The sequence below is a fragment of the Rhinolophus sinicus genome, linkage group LG05, assembly GCF_036562045.2.
Source record: "Rhinolophus sinicus isolate RSC01 linkage group LG05, ASM3656204v1, whole genome shotgun sequence".
NCBI classification, from domain to species: domain Eukaryota; kingdom Metazoa; phylum Chordata; class Mammalia; order Chiroptera; family Rhinolophidae; genus Rhinolophus; species Rhinolophus sinicus.
Genome location: NC_133755.1, coordinates 138,855,854 through 138,876,202, shown reverse-complemented (window position 1 = coordinate 138,876,202; position 20,349 = coordinate 138,855,854). Strand labels below are relative to the sequence as shown.

At 37.6% G+C, this 20,349-nt stretch overlaps 1 protein-coding gene across 8 annotated transcripts in view; it reads left to right on the top strand.

The window, feature by feature from the left end:
• The window catches only part of PPIL6 (peptidylprolyl isomerase like 6), a 33,217-nt gene that overhangs the window by 3,863 nt on the left and 9,005 nt on the right, over nucleotides 1-20,349 (top strand). For 6 of the 8 annotated variants that reach the window (XM_074333401.1, XM_019734962.2, XM_074333400.1 and 3 more), the window contains 5 exons: nucleotides 2,767-2,955; nucleotides 5,962-6,024; nucleotides 6,132-6,279; nucleotides 8,712-8,768; nucleotides 19,068-19,203. In XM_074333401.1, the coding sequence (XP_074189502.1) occupies nucleotides 2,767-2,955; nucleotides 5,962-6,024; nucleotides 6,132-6,279; nucleotides 8,712-8,768; nucleotides 19,068-19,203 (593 nt within the window). The remainder of the gene's footprint in view (nucleotides 1-2,766; nucleotides 2,956-5,961; nucleotides 6,025-6,131; nucleotides 6,280-8,711; nucleotides 8,769-19,067; nucleotides 19,204-20,349) is intronic. The other 2 variants (XM_074333399.1, XM_019734963.2) reach the window with 2 other exon arrangements.

The window sequence follows — 20,349 nt, the reverse complement described above, 5'->3', positions numbered from 1 at the left end:
TGATAGGCACCAAGTTCCCACGGGGTAGCCTTGCTCTAAGAACCTTCCTTGTCTGCATCGCCCCCAGCAGTACCGTGCAGGACCCCAGGGCTAGCAGAACTTGTCCAGGGATGGCAGATAGGTTTTCCGTTGGATGCCAACCCTGGTTAGTTGGTAATGCTGCCTGGAGCATGTGATATGAAGAATTCTAAGGTGGCATCCTGGCTCAGCAATATCTCGTGTTGCAGAGGGAGGCTGGTGTGGGGTCGTCCTGCTTGTCACCCCGGCCCAGTCCTGTAGAGTCCCACTCCTGGTTTCCCTGCCCCACCCCCCTCCCCAGTGGCTGGTGAAATCCCATTTCCCCTGACCAGAGAGAGCAGTTTTGATTGTTCTGTGCTTGGTTTGCACAGGAGACCCTGTGATCTTGTGATTATCACGTAGATAGTGTGGCTTTACCAGAGACCACTTCAATTTCCAATCACGTGAATGGTGCAAGACCGAGTCAAGAATACCATTTGTTAAGTCTCATACCATTTTCATAGCCATAATACATTTTCATTAGAATTCAAATAGAACCACAACAAACACTTACATATGGTGCTTATTATATGCCAGACACTATTCTAATACTGTGTTTCCCCGAAAATAAGACCGGGTCTTATACCCGGTATTTATTTTATTATATTACATTACATTACATTACATTACGTTATAAAGATATGATCTTATATTACAATAAAATAAGACCTAATTTTTGCTCCAAAAAACGCATTAGGGCTTATATTCAGGGCATGTCATCCTGAAAAATCATGGTAGGGCTTATTTTCGTTAGGTCTTATTTGGGGGGAAACACTGTAGCTTCTACATATATTAACTCTAATCCTTATAACTGGGTGTCCAATTGTCCTGGTTTGTCTCGGACTGAGGGGTTTCCTTGGATGCAGAAATTTTAATGCTAAAGCTGAGACAGTCCTGGGCAAACCAGGACAGTTGGTCATCCTAACATAAAATAATGTTCTCTTAATTTTTATCATCAAACTTACTATACTGTCTACCAGCATCATGCTCTCTCACCTCCAGGACAGCCATAATCTTATGCTTTGGTTTGCACCTGCTCCTCTTACATATTCCCACTGTGCTCTTAAAGATTGGTGTGGTTTCCATTCTGCAATTTCCCGTCCTTTTCAGCCTGGATTATTGACCTTGAGATGTTTTATGTTCTCTTCCTCTTGCTTTTTTCATGGGGCCTGAATGAGACTTTCTAGGTATGTAATTCTTGCTGCTTTTCCCCGCCTATTCTTTGTTCCTTATCCTTCCTTCCCTCTTTCACCCTCATGTCCTGGATACCTGTCACCTTAACCTTTCCTTCCTTTTCAGGACAGTATTTTGTCCATCAGTGTAAGTTGTGTGTTACATGTAATGCTTCTTAGCACAGTTGAAGGGAAAGGCTGGCCTTTCTCTTCAGCAGAATATAAAGCACCCCTGAGGGATGGCTTCAGGGCTTTTGAAATGCCTTTCTCTCCCTTCTAAAAAAGGCAGCATTATACATCATAGTTCTGGAAAGCCCCAGAAACAATCAAATCTAGCCTGCTATCTTGAGGCAAGCAAACAGGTCACCTCACGTATAGAAGACATGCAGAGACAAGGCATTTACATCTTCTGCTACATTTCTCCCACCCAGCGAATGAAAATATCCACAATAAACTTTTTCTCCCTTTTTCATAGTTTTGTGTCCTGTAAATTTAACATTGGTAAATTTAAACAGTCTGGGAAGTGTTGACTCATAGACTGTCAGTGATTTACATACAGTTCAGCCTGAACAAGTTTATTCTCATCCTCGAAGCAGGTTTTGATAAGGGCATGGGAAGTGAGCAACTGAATATGAAATCTGAGAGAGCAGCTGGGTATGGAGCAAGCTGGCAAGCTGAAGACAGACTGTTCCCCAAACCAGCATTTCTCTAAGTGCGGTCTCCAGGCCAGCAGCATCTGCATCTCCTGGATGTAGTTAGAAATGCAAATTCTCAGGCCCCTCCTCAGACTCAGAAACTTGGGTGGGGGTCAGGAATCTGTAATTCTGATTGCCTGCTAAAATTGGAGCATAGCTATCCCGAATTATCCATGGTTCTGCCAGGACTGGCACTGGGTAATAATAAACCAGATCTCCTCAGAAGAGACATTACTCAGTGGCCACACATGGGGATTTAGGAGGTTGGCTGTTGGTGTTGTGTGGTTGAAAACACTACTGCATCTCATTTTGAAGGGCTTAGAACTTGAAATTGTTGATATGATAGTTCTTTTCCTCATTGCCCCTGGTGCCAGGAAATCCCTGCTGGCACTCAGGAGGCATTTCCTCATGCTGACCTTCCTGCATCAAAAAAGCATTCCTTCCCGTCCTTGTCACTGAAAAACAAGTCTTTCTCAGAACCCCTGACCTTTTCACATGTGCGCACAGTAAAATGTGCTTCAGAAATGACGCCAGAGACTGCCTTTTTTTTCAAGTTAACATAACAAATTTGCTACACACACGGATTTTTATTACCAGATTACCATCTATTTTCTATAATTGTACCATTTTAAAGATTACTTCTCGGCCATTTTTTGCTTTCAGTGATGTCAGATTCTTGAAAATGTTCTCAAAAATTTTTGAGAGCAACTTCTGAAAGATGGCAAAAAATATATTTTTTAAAGATTCAGTCCTGGAGTTAAGCCCAAGCCCTGACTTGTGGGTTTAGCAAGTTTTCTTTCTTCTTTGTTACATTTTGTTGTTGTTGTCATTTTCCTTTACAGGAACTTAAGAACGAAGTCTGGGAATATTCTTCCCATGTCATGTGTTTTATTAATGATCAGCTCCTGGGTGATGCACTTGATCTTCAGAAATGGGCCCACAAGGTGTGGGATATAGTTGATTTTAAGCCCCCTGCACTTTATGATGCGCTGACTGTGGATTATTCTGCTAAATTCTTAAGCGATACCAAGGCAAGTTACATGAATTTTTAAAGAAAAGTAGTGAAATCTTTGATCATTTATATTGACTCAGTGTTAATTACTGATATCCTAATGAGGGGAATATAAAAGTGTAGGAGACCAGGTTGTAAGTTCTCAATGACCTAATGATCCAGTTGCAAAAGATTGTAATATGACAGAGTTTGACTTGATGGTGTGTAAAGCAGCTTATCTCACAGCAGACAGGCTGCTCAGGGAGAGGTACATCCCTGTTCCAACATTTCTACTCCCCTTAGAGGTTTATATGCATTATTACCCTTTTTAAAATATAAATATTCCCCACCCTAGAAGGTTGAGCCTATCATGCATTCATCTTATGGAATATTTTAACACTTTCTAATACCTAAGTGAGAGCTACTGTGCTAACAGAATGGGAAGTTTGAGAAGGTGACATTTTAAAGCATGACACATGGTTGGTGAGAGCAGGACCAAAAAAAGCTCTGGCATCAAGGAGGTTTTTGATGGCACTGGACAGTCATGAAGTTTGAGGTCCAGAGAATGAGACAGACATCAGGGTGGGATGGCAATAAAGGTAAAAATACTTTGTGATTTTGCTCAGAAACCTTGTAGTAACAACTACCACATGCTGAAAAATCACTTCGTGCTCATGGTAGCCTGGGCTCATAGAAAGATCCAGGGTCTTTCTGAGCTGTGCAAAGGCAAATGCCTGCTCCATTCATCCTTGTTTAATCACTTCCTTGAACAGAGTCTGTAGTAGGTGCTCAGTGAATGTTTGGTTGAAGAAACAAGGTACTTGGAAAATGCTAGAAACTCTGGGGTGTAGGAAGGAATTTAATATTCACAGCAGTTAATTCCCAAAGGGACGGGAGTCTAGAAGTACATAGTGTGTTCTGGGAATAGCAGGGGACAGCAAAGAGGCCAGAATTAGTGGGGAAATGAGGTTGGGGAAAAAGAGTATCTGTCGGGATTCTTAGTGCCGTTAATACCAAGCTACCCTGATTAACTTAAGGAGAAAAGGTATTGTATTAAAAGGATATTGGTAACCTCGCAATTGATGGGAAAGCTGGAGAACCGGCTTTGGAAAACAGGTGGGAACCAAGGGAGGCCTGGCAATAGGAAAACATGGCCAGAATCACACCCCAGAAATGTGCAGCCAGGATCTGCCGTGGGTGCCCACTAGCCCAGGTTTGAATTGCCACTTGCACTAAGAATAACTTCTCAGCTCTTCTTGTGTCTTTGTCACTCCCTAGAGAGACGGCCCCAGGCAAGAGCGCCTAACCAGGGGAGCCCAGGTCATATCCCTACACCCTGGCTCCCACAGGATAGGGAGAATCTGGCCCCTTACGGTCTGTATAGGGTGCTGGGGCCCTGTAGGAGTTCCCCAGACAGGAAAGGTGTTCAGCTGTTACATAGGAAAAAAACCCAAATAGTTCTATCAAAGGTAGGTTGGGCTTACCATCCATTCTGAACCAAGGAGTTAGATTTTTATCAGAAGGAAGCCAACCCAACAGAACTTTTCATAAAGAGTATGACAATCCTTTTTGTTGTTTTGGAAAAACTTTTAGGCTGTGCAGAAACTGGCTGGAGTGGGGAAAGCCTGGTGGCAGGGCAGGCATTTGGGAAAGTTTTTATGGGTAGCATGGTCTAGCGATAAGGAGAGCTTGAATTAATTAGTGGCAGTGAGGAGAGAGGACCTAGATTCCAGAGAAAATCTTAGGTTTTGCCCAGTAGATTTTTCTTGCTGAATAAAACCCAAGGATTTGTGTACTCCTGGTGTGGATTGATATGCTAGATAATTATGTTTGTGTGTTTGGCTCCTAGGTGACATTATCTTGTGTTGCGTTTATTTGCTCTCTGTTCATTAGAATTTTCAGAATTGTCTAGTCGGGACAACCTCATGAAGACAAAATATCATTGTACAGGGAATCATGATTTCTAACATATCCTCCTTCCCCCTCTGCCCCCCAAGCCTGGGAAGTTAACTATATTATGCCTCTTATTCTAAAGTTCTAATATTCTTTTATAATTAAGAACTTATGGTACAGAAGCTGAGAGGCACAAACAAATTATAATTACTAGGGGATGTAGTACGTCATTCCTGGATAGCACAATATATTTCAGTCTTTTTAAAAAAGGGTTAAAAGGACGTAAAATTAATGATAGCGATAAAAGTGATTTCATTTATGTTTCCTAGATTCTTAAAAAATAGGGCAGGGCAACTTATGTGCTTTATTAAATCAGACGGCATTTTTATGTGTGAGAATGGTGTCTGAGATTCAAAGTGGATTCCATTAGATGTGTTCTGGTCCTTAAATGAATGCTCTGTGCTTGAAACTAGTGTTTTCATTTTGGAAGCCTCTTTGTAGAGCTAGACAAGACCTCACATATGTTATTCGTCTCTACCAGAAAGGATGTCAATTGAAAACAAGAGGTGGGCGCCTCTGGGAACCTGAGGACATGATTGAAACAATGCAAAAGCACAGCATCTCTCTTTCTTATTCCAGGAATTGCACCTCCTATGGATTTAGTGGCTTTATTTTTCCCTCTCAGAAAGCCTGGTCTGGCTCTGGTCAGCTCTAATCTGAGCTATCTCTGAAAATCCAGAGCACACAGTAATCAAATCCATGGTGCTCACGTTGGCTCTTTTCCCAAAATTACTCAAGAAAGAAAAGAATTCCCAGTCTGCCTCTTCTCCCTAGTGTTTCTTTCCACACCTAATTAGCAATGTGGTGGATATCTAGGCCACGTGTGCTCAGTGTCGGGGACTGGTTAATGCTAGTGAAAGCTTTGCTACTGAAGGGTTTTAAAAAGTGTTTTATTTAGGTTGTAAAGGCTTGATATAATAAAATGAAACAAACTTCTTTATGTCATTCTTTCAATTTTGGTGTTACATTCTCCACTGTTAATGCTGTTGACATCTTATCCATGAAAACATTATTCTGTTTTATCTTTGGTCATTTCTAAAATTTTCTTCCAAGACATTGACTTGCATTATCTTTTTCTCCTGAATTTTAATAGCATGATTTTGTGTTCTTGGATATTTCTATTGATTTTAATCCAATTGGAAGATTGATTTTTGAGGTAAGAGGGTCTTTTTTGTTGTTGTTTTAATAAGTTGGGAGTGGGAATCTGTAACTGTCAAAATGTCAAAGACTTAATCCTTGAAACCTTTCCTCTTTATTTTGTAGCTATACTGTGATGCATGTCCCAAAACATGTAAAAATTTTCAGGTCTTGTGCACAGGAAAAGCAGGGTTTTCTCAAAGTGGTATCAGGCTCCACTACGCAGGTTCGATTTTCCATCGAGTAGTGCAGAATGGTTGGGTACAAGCAGGAGGTGAGTTTGAAATCTTAAATACAATTTCACTGCAACATCAAACTGGAATTCCAAAATATTGTTTATCTACCTTTATGAAATGTATATAGAATTAGATATAGTTAATATTAGATGTTATATTCATTTAAAGCGTGCTTTATATGGCCAAATGATGAATTAAGATATTCATACTCTTTTAAAAATTTTCCTAATTGTTAAATTAACAAATCTAAGGTATGTTAGCAGAAATATCCTAAAATGAAGTCATAAGAAAGTAGGATAACATTTTTTTTAATCAAAATGTAGTTTTAAATAAGAGTACTTAGAAAATACAGTGCTTTCAAGAAACATACTAAAGGTGGGAATTTGAAAGTAGAATAAAAGGAAAACGATTTATTTCTCACCAAAGATGTTACAACTGAAAAGTAAGATCTAGAACATTTTGGTCTCCATTTTGCCTTCTTTTCAGGTCAATCCTTTGCTTTTTACATAGGCCAGGTGGCTGATTAACAGCACAAAATTATATTTTGGAGGCCTTTTGGGAAATACCCCATAAGGAGCTGTCAGGCAGCAATTTTAAAATAATTGGCTTCATGCAGAAGGAGATTTGCTTGAACTTGAACTATGCAGAGGCTTAAATTAATAATGTTTATTTTTCTATAATATGGAACATTCTGAGGCTGCTGAGGAGAAAGATGTAGATTTAATCCAAGCGTGTTATATGGAAATCAGCTTTTCCTGCCACATATAATGGCCACTAATGAACGAGCAGGACAGACACACTGCTAGGCCCTGCACTAAGTGCTCTACCTACCTGCGTTCATTTACTCCTCAGAACTAGCTACCTGGGAGGTACTTACCATTATCCGTGTCTATACACACGAGGAAACAGGCTGGGAACAGGTAACTAACTAATATCAAGATTTAAATCAAAACCCTCTGACTTTAAAGTTTACTTTAACCACTATTCTGCATTGCTGAATTTGTTGTCAAAAGTATAGAAATAATACCCGATATACAAGACTGAATTCAAGGGGGGTGGGTTATGGCCACAAAAAAGATTAAATACTGATTGATGTCAATGTAAAAAATCACCTGAGAGATCTAAAGCAAAGGGCAAGAGTAATGATGGGCGTTGGACAGACAGAGCAAAAGAGTGTCACTGGTGTTTAAGTTGTTAGGGGAGGGGAGCCATCTGGGCAGATTTGTCTGAGCAAAGCGAACTTTGTATCTGAAAGAATTGGCGCCGGGTGACCCCCGCCGTCCCCATTTCTGGATTTTACCGTCAGCCATTGCAGCATGTTCCTGAGAGGTGCTGAGGGCTCTGGAGTGAATCATGGGGGGAGTGGCAAGCAGAGTAGGGTTGGAGATTTAAGATTTATCAATTAACTTCTAAACCAGCTTTATGAATAGTATAATTTGAATGCTCCATGTCCTCTCCTGTGTAAATTCTCTCCACATGCCTGCTGTTACGTCAGGTTTCTTTAAAATAGCACAGACACTTCTTTTATAGATAAATCACTCATAGTGAGTTAAAATGGCAGAGTCCTTCAACAGATACTTATTTCACACCATAGTCAAGGAAGGTAGACTAGAGATTTGAGGAAGTAAAGAGGTACTGGGGCCAGAGGGATTAGGTTGTTGCAAAAGTAATTGCTGTTTTTGCAATTATTTTTAACCTTTTAAACTGCAATTACTTTTGCACCAAACTAATACAGAGACAGACCTTAGAGACCTTCAGTTTCACGAGTTAGCTTTGCTTCCCTTTTAGTGATGGGTAGATAAAAAATAACCTGTACATGGAGGAATTTTATAGTAGGAGAATTGCCTAAGTCAAAATATGCATATAATGTATATAATGCAAAATAGTCATGTAAATACCTTTTTTTAAAAAACAAAAACAAAACTTCATTATATTACAAAAGAACTTCATTTCCAAAGTATTGGATAAATGAGTTATCACTATAGGGTCCCAAGGCATGAAAATTTGAACAATAATTCTTTTTAGAGAACCTATTTTTATTCTTGTTCTAAAAAGATCTTGCTGTTCCTATTTCATCCTCTCAGTTTAATCTTTCCATTTTTCTGAAAAGCAAGATGGACTATGGACTAACTTGTAAAATAAGCAGAATTTATATGAACACATTTTTTAAAATAGTCACTACAATTATAATTTAATGTTTCATTATTTCAAAGTCTAGCACTATAATTTAACCTATGTCCAAGAGGTATTAGGAAAAAAATTGGGTCTTGAATGTAAAAGTGCTTACAAAATACAAAAGAAAACATTACATAATAGTAATATTTTCATGGTATAGATGTTGAACAACTAGGTAACTTACTATAGTCATTGGTCTAAGAGGAATCATAATTTAAAGCATTTTTCCCCTGCCAGTATTGTACTCTCTTTTTTAGTCTCAGAATTCTAATGTTTATTTATTGTTATTTTTCAGACATAGTAGCTGGAAGAGGAAATGGTGGAGAGTCAATTTATGGACCAACATTTGAAGGTATGTGTCTTTAAAATAAACATATATTAACTGATTATTCAAATTTAACAGGACAGGACAGGACAATTTACAGTTCCAAATAAGATAGTGTTTGGGGTAACATACTTAAAAGTGGGATTTAAAATTGGGGGATGGGGAAATCACCCCAGTCCTGTCCCGAACAGCTTTGTACACATATTTTTTCACTCACCTAATTATATTATTTCTTTAGGTTAAATTCCTAGAATTCGGATTGTAGGGTTAAAGGGAATTGATATTTTTAAGGCTTGTAATTTGCCATTCTCAGAATTGGTACCTTGGTAATCATCCCTTTAAGGCTGTCTGGGATCTTGGGCACATGGTAGTGATGGTAGCATAGTGTTTTTTTTTTAATTTTTTAAAAATCTTAACATAAAAGCAGTCAAAAGAATTAGAAAAACTGAAAACCCATGGATAACATTTATAACAAAACTAGGTGACAGGCTAGTTACATGAATTCTGAAGTACAAACAGGTGAGGACAGACTAGCAACAGCCACAAAATCTGCATGGTATTTGCATCTGTGTGGGAAAAAGTAGGGCATCTGAGGGACCTGAGAATAATAGAACCCCAAGATAGCTAATGGCTGGTGAGTGCATGGGGCCCCTAATAAGGTTTGAAGTGACTGGAGCAGTGTAACCTCTGTGAACTCTCAAAACTGATCTGAAATGGCTGTCTTCCAGGACAGGCTCACATTAAGGAGGAATTGCTGGGAACTGAATCAGAATTATGCAGGATATAGGGACAACAGTGATAAAGAGTGAATGGGAACAGAGCAGGAAAGAAGGCAAGCTGCCATATTGTTGAAAAGGGCACAAAGGGAGCTTTGTGAAGTTAGAAAAGCTACTTTCCTAAAGCCACACCTGCTTCTCAACATTTAGGAAAACTAATTTTACATTAAAATGAGCAGCAAAAAGTCATGGTTATTAGAAGACCAAAGAGAATAAGGAACAGAGTAACATCACTACAGATAATGAAAGCGCACTAGAAAGACATGCTCACAAACACACTTCAAAACTCGGACAATTTCAAAACGAGCTAAAAGACATTGAGAAAATAATACAAGACAGGAAAGAACTCATAAATAAGAATTAGAAAAACTCAGATACGAGGTTAAAGAGCAGAGGAAAGAATTAACAGTAAAAGAAAATTTCAGAAATAAACAAACTAGAAGAAACACGACACCAAATAAATACAACATGTGTCTTAAAAGAAGGAGAAGGTAAAAGGAGTAAGTTTTTAAAAAACAAAAAGAGATGAAAAAAGATAAAAGGGATTTATAATAAAGTGACAGATATTAAAGATAGAACATGTGGATAACTATCCCTAAAGAATTAAACCAATACAAGGGAATGGAACGAATACTGAGAAATATTATTGAAGAAAACTTTCCTGAAATAAAAAAAGATTTGATGCTTTATATTTTGTTTTGGGTGGTGGTTACACAACTATACAAAATTGTCAAAATTGTCAAAATGCATCAAACTGAACATCTAAGATATATGCATTTTATTATATGTTTATACTTTTAATAAAAATTTATGTATGAAAAACTCGAAACCACTTATTGACAGAGCACACTGCTACTTAACAGGACTGAACCAGAACAAGCAACACTAAGACATATTTTGGTAACATGATTGGACATTAAAGAAAAAGAAAAAGCTAGGCAAAAAGAGCAAGTGATTTACAAGGGAAAGACAAGTAGATTATCATCATCTTCTTTGACATCATATTCTTATGCCAGAAGAAAATGAGGTAATACATTTGTGATGCTCAAAGAAAGGAAATGTGAGCTAAGGATTTTATATCCAGCCAAATGGAATTTGAATTATAAAAGGGCACTCAGAGTTAAGAACACGTAAAACTTCAGGGAATAGTGTTGCCAAGAGTCCTTCCTGAGGAATTGACTGTAGAATGAATTTCACACAAGCAAAATACAAGAGAGACTTGACATAAGGACTAGTGGCGAGCATTAATTGTATAGTGACTTGTAAAACTAAAGTTTAATGAGGATCAAAAGGGTGAGCGTATGATATGTAATGACTATATGCTTAGTCTAACTAATTTTTTAAAATGAAAGAAAATGAGGAGAATACATGCAAATAATTTTTAAACTATGTTCAGTAATTATATTGGTGATGGTATTAATACTGTTATTCTGAGATTGTTGTATATGTATGTAATGTGGGAAAAAGTAAGTAATTAAGGGATATTCTAATTTAATTATTTCCTGTGTCCTTGAGAATAAGGATTTTCACTGTGTAAGGAAGAAGAGACGGATGAAATAAGATAGAGGCTAATAAGTAAAATATTCCATAGTTCTGAATTTGAACTGGAAATTATCACTTTAAATTTAAGAAGTATCATATATGCCAGGTCTGACAATGAAGTTTGTGAACTTGTTGCAACGATGTTGTTAACCTTTTTTGATGTCAGAAAGATGATTCATTATGAATTAGCACCAACTAGACAAACAGTTCACCAAGTTTACTATTTGGAAGTGCTGAAAAATCTCCGTGAAAAAGTTAGACGACCTGAACTTTTCGCCAACAATTCATGGCTCTTGCATCACAACAATGCACCAGCTCCCACGGCACTGTCTGTGAGGGAGTTTTTAGCCAGTAAACAAATAACTGTATTGGAACACCCTCCCTACTCACCTAATTTGGCCCCCAATGACTTCTTTCTTTACCTGAAGATAAAGGAAATATTGAAAGGAAGACATTTGATGACATTTAGGACATCAAGGGTAATATGACGACAGATCTGATGGCCATTCCAGAAAGAGTTCCAAAATTGTTTTGAAGGGTGGACTAGGTGCTGGGGTTGATGCATAGCTTCCCGAGGGGAGTACTTCGAAGGTGACTGTAGTGATATTCAGCAATGAGGTATGTAGCACTTTTTCTGGGATGAGTTTGCGAATTTAATTGTCTGACCTCATATATATGGCTCTGTTTACTGAATTGGTCTACAAACAAAATGACCAATCCAGTGGTGACAAACTGCTAGTATTTAGATTGTTGTTTTGAAATGTCATTTCTTGCTTAAAGAAACCAGGGCTTCTGGGAGAAATGTCAGATTCCAATTCTGGGACAGGAAATTACAAAATGTACCTGGAACCTCATGTTCAGTCATGCTATCATCAGACAGCAAGAATGCTATTAAAGATTTACGAGGGTCGTGTCAAAGGCCTCAGGAGCCAATTTGAAGAGGTTCTCACTGGCCAAAGATGGAATAATTTGAATAGTAGTTGCAATTGATTGAAACCCAACACATGTTTAAAATCCACCAGTTCATGATGATATTATATTATAAAATAAAGCCTAATTACTTGCCTCTGGTGAAATGATAGGAAATGAATTCATTATCTTGAAAACTGATAAATATAGGGAAAGAATCAAGCGTTTATCTTGCCTTCCTATGTGAACTGGACCAAATTATAGATAAGAGGAAACATTTCATTATGAAAATATTCCACTTATTAATGAAAAGGAAGTAATAGAATTAGAACATCACCATTTTGGTGCCCTCAGTGAAATAATAGTTCTAGGCATTTGCTGCGTTAGTGTCTGTTATCTTCACCAAAAATAATAGACAGGACATAATGAGCCTATGTTGAGAAAACAAACTACCAAAGGGATAGAACAGGAGTCTAATTCAGCTTCTGAACCCAGCTGCTAACTTGCAAGAAATACAACCAGTCCTGCCATCCGTGTTCTTACAGATCTCTGTGCTATGTAAAATCATGCAATGAAAACCACAGGACTTATGGCAAAAAGTGAGGTAAAAATACTTTCTCAGTGGCACATTAGAAAATAAGATAGTAACCTAATAAAAGCAGTAACCCAGTTTTACATATATGATGTGGTCAAGAAACACATAAATACAATAATAAATAGGGCACTCGGCCTTGTAAACCCCCTGACTTTTGAGGAGGTCTCGTGGGAAGAATTGCAACTGGTGGGTGATTTTGAAGTGGTGGAAAAAGGGTTCTCTCAAATCGGAGGCAAGATGTAACACCAGATGTGACTCATAACACGGTGACCTGAGGTAGCAGGTGAGTGTCTGAGGTGTGTGTATTTCTCTGCAGCTCAGATCAGTTCAGCTGGGTGCAGTTTTCTACATTCACCTGTTTCTCCCAGAGGAAACTGCACCTAAGCAGGGGTGGAATTCTTACGCTTACGGCCGTCCCTAATATATCAATCAAGGTGAAACAAGTGTGCATGTTCAACACAAATGTTACAGCTGAACTGACAGGACAGAGAACAGACAAATAAGTATATTGAACTGCACCATGCATGTGCAATGAGCAAGCTCTAGACTAGGAGACACTCTAGAGATTAAATTGTTCAGGCTCATTAACAGATAAGTGTAAGGAAAAGAAAAGGATAGAGGTAGAACCTGTAGATTAAAAGATATTTAAAAGGCATAACAAGACTAAACTATACTATCTAGAGATGCACACTTGGATGGTAAAACTAAGGGAGTATTAAGTACTCGCTTATGTAAAAGTCAGGGGATGTGACTTTTGGGGGCGGAGAGAGACTTGATAAGGGACTTCAGGGAAGGCTGGCAAAAGTTCTTTCTCTTGGCCTGCGTGGTGGTTAAAAGGGCCTTTGCCTTATAATAACTAATAATAACTAACTATACATTCGTATTCTGTGGCTTTTTGTGTTTGTATTTTCATACAATGCAAAGATTTAAAAAAATAATACTGAACCAATGGCTCAAGAGAAAGGGAAAAGTAAAAGCTAGTTTCCTTGTAAATTCATATGGAGGCAGCTTTATCAAATGAAACCATGCAAGTGACATCATTCCTTTATTTACTCATAAAACATTACACTCTTAGTGCGGTGGCTATATAGTGCTAGGACCTTTGGAAACAAGGACAATGTGACCAAGTTTCCACCGTCAAGCATTTGTGTTTTTGTGCAGACAGGTGTGTGAACAGATAAATGACAGGTGCTGTGCCAGCTGCTATTACAGAGGAAGAACTGAGTGCTGTAGGACAGGAAAAAACAGCTGCCTGGGAGAGGGCTTGCGGCCCAGCGCAGCTTGTGAGTTCAGTCTTAAACTGAGTGGGAAAAGATATTCTAAGCTTTCCTGGCATCCTTAATCCCTGATGAGACTCCATCATACCTCGCCACCCCACAGCTGTTGTCAGATCACCCCAGCTCTTTCAGCTAGGAGGCGCAGTCTCAGACAGCACGTGGGCCTTCTGTCCAGGAGGAGACTGATCTCTTAGCCCATCTCCTCGTCTGCCCCCTCTGGGCACCTCTGTGCCCCCATTGAATTTCCTTTGCTCCCATCCTTGGACTCTTGTGGGGGTTTGGTCTCCAGATGGAGGTCTGGCTGTTGTCTGGGGCTCAGTGAGGCCCAGTGTGTTTAGAGACGCCTCTGTTTTTCAGTTTGTCTGGCAGGGCAGAATTAGAAATTCAGTAACCAATCAAGTAAAAAGGAGAGATGCTCCAGAAAGAAAGATGAATGACTATGGAAGAGAGACTGACTGGTACTCAAAACAGCTACAGCTTGGGTGTCCCTCCTTCTTTCATCCTCCTGTGGAATGTTAAGACATGGACAGCCAGCCCTTCATCCGCATTTCTCTCATTCCTCTCATTAAAACTCAGGACGTGTTAAAAACAACTGCAACCACACGACTCACTTTTATTTATTAAGCTTAACACAGCGAATTTAAAAGGATAAAATAAATAATATATGATCTAACTAGATGATTATTTTGTAAGGTAGTTAATCTTTTTAACTTGAGGAAAGTCTGTTTAGCTTTGTTTTGAATCACAACTTTTAAAAATTGTATTCCTAAATCCTATTTTGAATGTTAGACGATGAATATTAACTCTTTTTTTATTTTTGTCCTTGTATTCTTTGTATAGTAATCCCAATTCTTCCCACCCTCAAAGGCTTGGATGGCTTGGGCTGATTAGAGAGAAAAGATCATTTTATATGAAGAGCAAAAGAAAAAAGTCATATATTTTTTAATACTGTATTCTTGTTACATTAAGTAGACCCGTTTCTTAATATTAGCTTGTGCCCTAATTCACAAATGGACACATCACTTAAAATCTATTTGTCTAAGGGTGGCCAGATGGCTCAGTTGGTTAGAGCGCGAGCTCTGACGACAAGGTTGCTGGTTCAATTCCCGCATGGGATGGTGGGCTGCGCCCCCTGCAACTAAAACCTGAAAACGTCAACAGGACTTGGAGCTGAGCTGCACCCTCCACAACTAGATTGAAGGACAACAGGACTTGGAGCTGAGCTGCGCCCTCCACAACTAGATTGAAGGACAACGACAATAAAAACAACAACAACAAAAAAACTGTTTGTCTAATTCCCAGATCACCTAGTCTTTAAATGAAAGTGGACATTAATAAAAAGCACAGAGCCTGATGCATTGTCAGTATTCAATGCAACTAAAAGTTATACAAAAGCATTTTTTTTATTAGAAACAAAAATTGAAGATAATATGATCTGGGTAGCTATTTAAGGGCTATTTATTTTTTTTAATTGTGAGATTTATCCTATATATAGAAGGTGCATATGTGCAATTAAAAGATAATTACAAAGCAAACCCCCATATTACCATCCTTGTCAAGAAAGGAAAACTGCCAGTGTGCCAGAAGCCCCCCATTTGTCCATCCGCATTCATAACTCCATTTTCCTCGTAGAGGTAACCACCAGCCTGACTTTTTCCTTGCTTTTCCTGATAGTTTTGCTACCCATGTACAGATCCCTAAATCATATAGTTAAGTTATGCCTATTTTTGAACTTTTGTAAATGAAATCGTACAGTACGCCTTCTTTTTTATCTTCTCTCACTCATCACAGCTTATGAGATTCACCCATGTTATCTATAGCTGCAATTCTCTCATTTTCACCACTGTTTAATATAAATATACCATAAGTATCCATTCAAGTATTTATGAACACTTGGCTATTCATTTTTCATGTCACACACAATCAATATATTTAAATATTTCACTAAAGCAGCAGTTTAAAAATTGCAGTAGGTAAGCAAACTTTCATTTACTTTTCTATAGCAAGAAATAGCTGTTATTAAAATATGATGGTAAAATTAGAGCAGTAGGTTTAAAAATTGATATTGCAGGATTCAGGTCAGATGTCTACTTGATACAATTGTCCTTACAAAATTACATGGAAATGTCCCAAATTGTTTGATTATACTTTTGCCAGAGAAAATGCAAGGCAATTTCCCAGAATGAGCTTTATTTTATTTTATTATTTATTTATTTATTTAAAGTGTGTTTTTCCAGGACCCATCAGCTCCAAGTCAAGTAGTTGTTTCAATCTAGTTGTGGAGGGGCGGATCAAACTGGCAACCTTGTTAAGAGCACCAGGCTCTAACCAACTGTGCTAATGGGCGAGCTTTACTTTAAATAAATTCAGAAACTGATATTTTCCCCGTAAATTCTTATTTCTATTTCAAACAAATAGTTATTTCACTCACAATGTTGTATGTTACGAATGATTCCAGTTTTAACCACAGACCAGTAACTACTACTCTATGTCGTCCTGTAAGTGGCAGAGGCAGGGAGGAACTCTTGAATCACAGACATAGTAGGGAGACGGTTCTGAGTGTCTATCATATCTTTTAAACTTCCTGAACTTTCTTTTATCCTTTATTGAAAGACTATGACCTAAAAATAAAATTTACTAATTATTCTGATTTAGCCAGCACTCTTTTTTTTTTTCATTTTCTTAATTTTGCCCAGCATTGAAAAAAAATTTTTTTTTTTTGTTCCTTCTACTTTAAAACTTTTTTTTGTGGATTGTTTAAATTTTTCCTTTCTACTCAGGGCTGCTGATAAAATTAAAATAACTTGTAATAGTTAATTATCCCACTCAGACATAGTGGGGGGAAAAGGGAAAAAAAACAGTTGTTGATTTGAGTCAGGTTTTTTTTATTGTCCTAAAAAAGTTATTTTGTGAGCAGACTAAATTTAATTTTTTATGGAACTCAAGAGTGTTAAGTTCAGTACTCAAAACAGAACTCAGAATGCAGTTGGCATTCAATAAATATTTGTTGAATGAACAAACGTTAAATTAAATCTCAGATTTTCAGTTTCCATTTTAATATTGTTACTTACGGAAAAAAATCTTTCTATTAATATAAATATACTATCAGGGTAGCCATTTTTCAGTAAAACTTCTCTAAAGAAAAGATTTTATTTTGATCTCTATTATGCCATTGGCTCCCATCTTTAAGTGGCAGATATGCTCCGGCATAGCTGAGGGTCCACTTTATTTCCAAGTTGCCATCAGCAATTGCAATTTAAGAAAATCTTATTGACAGTCTTGTCAAGTTTATATGGGAAGGGTCACCACAGGTTGGTATTCTGGGCAAAAGTCCATCAGTACCTGTGGAGAGAGCAGGAAGGGAAGGGGTGGCTCTCCTCAGCCCCCTCCCCCAAACCCACCTATAGATGGGGTGCTTTCCTGGAGCAGGAACAAGCTGAATTCCACCCCAGGACTTTACCTGTGTTTGCACAGTCGCTGAGAGGTTTCCCTCTGCCCTGCCACCACTCCCAGTCTGGAAGCAGCACTGCATAGCCTCTGGTCCTTAAGTCCCACGTCAACCTTTTGCACTTCCAGAATCAATAACATAGTCAATTATTTTTCACACATTTTTTTTTCCCCAGGTCAACACATTTTAAATGTGTAAGCCAGGAACTACCTAACCCTTTGAAAACTTTCTGTCCCTTTATAGCAGTAGTTTTCAAATTGCCCTTTAAAGACTTCCACAAGGATACTGAAGAGGTATCCTGAGGAGATGGGAGGACTCTTGGCCATTTTATCTGTTTTATACGTGGGCTTTCACACGTGGGTACATGGGTATCACTTTTTGAATAGGTATTATGATTAACTGCTTTAAACGTTCTCCCATAATCACAACTTTTTGGTTGAAGTGTGACAACTCTATGAATTTTCTTTTCTGTTACTTACAGAATGTAAGAAAACTTAATCATAATATCTAAAAGCAAGGACAAACACCATTTTGTTAAAACACTTTGAATCTTTGCTTTGGGCATATTTTTACTCCATGTGATTTTCTGTGAAATTAATGGGTTATTTCTCTATTCCACTGAAATGAATACGGAGCATCAATGTGATTATATAGGCTCATTTGTACAAAAATGCTTTATTTGTATTTCATAAGCTTTCAAAGGTCTTTATTCAGGTTGCAATTTAAGCCATCACAGATATGGCTTAATTGCTTAGCTGGCTTAGCTTTGAAACTTAAAATAAGAATAGTCAGCAATTGCAATTTAAGAAAATTTTATTGACAGTTAATATTCATATCTCTCAATTATTCCCAGAATTTTATAAAGTTACTGAATGAAAACTTTTACTGAATTTCTTTTCCACCACTTCCTCCTGTATTTTTTAGTTTGGAGACAAATCTTATTTTATGATGGAAATGGTGCTTCCTGAAAATTGTACAAAACAACAACAGTGGTTATTGTACAACACTAACCACTGTTCAATTCTTTTTACTTGTTAACCTTATACCAAAAAATATAAATAAATAGTGATTTCTGTGTTCTGTCTGCAAAATCTTGGTTAATCCATATAAGGATTGAGATTAAAATTTGTTAAAAGACTACTAAAAATAAGTATAAATTCATTTCCTTTCATCATCAACATTTAAGACCACACATATACCAGATAATGTACTAGGAGGCCTTGGGAGTAAAGCTATAATGAGATAAGACCCCTGCCTTCACATACTAGAGTGGAAACAACCATGTAAACAACATGGTAAAGACCATAATGAAAGTCTGTATAAGATGCGGTGAGGGGAAGGGTCATATCCATGAAAGCCTTCTTAAAAGAGGCGTTTTAAATTATTACATTGGTAGTTGAACGAAATACTACTGACAAAACAGCACAAGAAAATTTGCTGACTTTTATTCCTAAGCAAAGTGTGTGCTTCCTTTTACATTACTGATTTAAAGTACTTCCTTTTACATTATTAATTTTCTTAGTACACTTGTTTTTAGCAATGGTAATGATAAACTAAATGTAAGTGCTCAAATAGTTCTAATACGACTTTACAGCTTATCTTTTTTAACAGCCCAGTTGAGTGAAAATAATATGAAACATTTAAAATATTTTCAATTTGGAATGTTTTGATAAATATGATTGAGAACCCTTGCTACTAAGTATTCTTTTTGTGTTTACGTGTTACAATCAATCGAGATCATTGATGTATTTTAATGACCTACTGCTTATTCTTTTCTAGATGAAAACTTTGCAGTTCCTCATAATAAAAGGGGAGTTCTTGGAATGGTCAACAAAGGCCGTCACACCAATGGGTCACAATTCTACATCACACTGCAAGCAACACCCTATCTAGATAAAAAATATGTGGCTTTTGGGTACGTGCATTATAAGTTTGCGTCTGTAATATTCACATATGTAAAACTGTGGTTCAAAAAGATTTGGATAAGTATTATATGTAGTCTAAGGGTAACTATGATAGAATTTAAAAACAAAAGCAATATAAATATAGACATTTAGAAATAAATATTTTATAAGAAGCTTGATGTCTATTAAAAAAACACAGAAACCATTTAGGCACAACCATTGTAATTGTTTGTCCATCCATCCATCCATCCATCCATCCATCCATCCATCCTCTCTATCTTCAGCCTCAAGGATATTAGCAATTCTTAATTACTATAAATAGTACCATAGTGCTTAATGTAGATATATTTAGATGCAGAAGTGGGGTGGAGCCATTTAAGTAATTGTCTGGAACACTGAAGAGGTAGATAAAAACTACTCAAGTTACAAGTCACCTTTTCTTCCTGAACAATTTAAAATACGGGACTATCTCAGGTAATAATTATTACTAGAATATCATTAACAAGATGCTTATAGGCATGTGGACCTAAAATGGATGATGAATATACTTTTTATCACTTCAGTGTTTCGAATCTCTATTTCATTATGAAGTGAATATAAGTTGAAGCTTACTTTGTCTTCCCTGAAATGATGTAAATTGTTAGAATTTTCCTGAATGAGTATTAGATTATTGCAGTTACTTCATAGGGGATAATTGTTGACTCTTCATTCCATGAAGAAATCTCATGCCAGTGTTAATTTTAACCACAAATACCACATGTGGCCATTGAGCACTTGAAATGTGGCTAGTGCAACTGAAGAACTAGAATTTTATTTCATTTTAATTAAATTTAAATAGCCACATGTGGCTAGAGGCTACCATATTGGGCAGTGAAGGTGTAGAGGAACTCCTAGGACTTTGGAATTTGTTGGAAGATTGGTGCCATTCATCAAGATAGAGAATTCGAGGAGGAGGCAATGGGAGAGATCATTAATTCAGGATGGACAAGTTATGATTCGGAGTAAGATACCTATCTGACAGTCAGGTGGCAATGCCTGAATACCGGAAGTAGCTAGCTATTCAAGCCGGACAAGGGCTGGAGACGTAGATTTGGAAGCTGTCAACGTGGCAGCTGAGCTGCAGCCAGACCAGAGTACCACCCCTCCCAGAACAACCT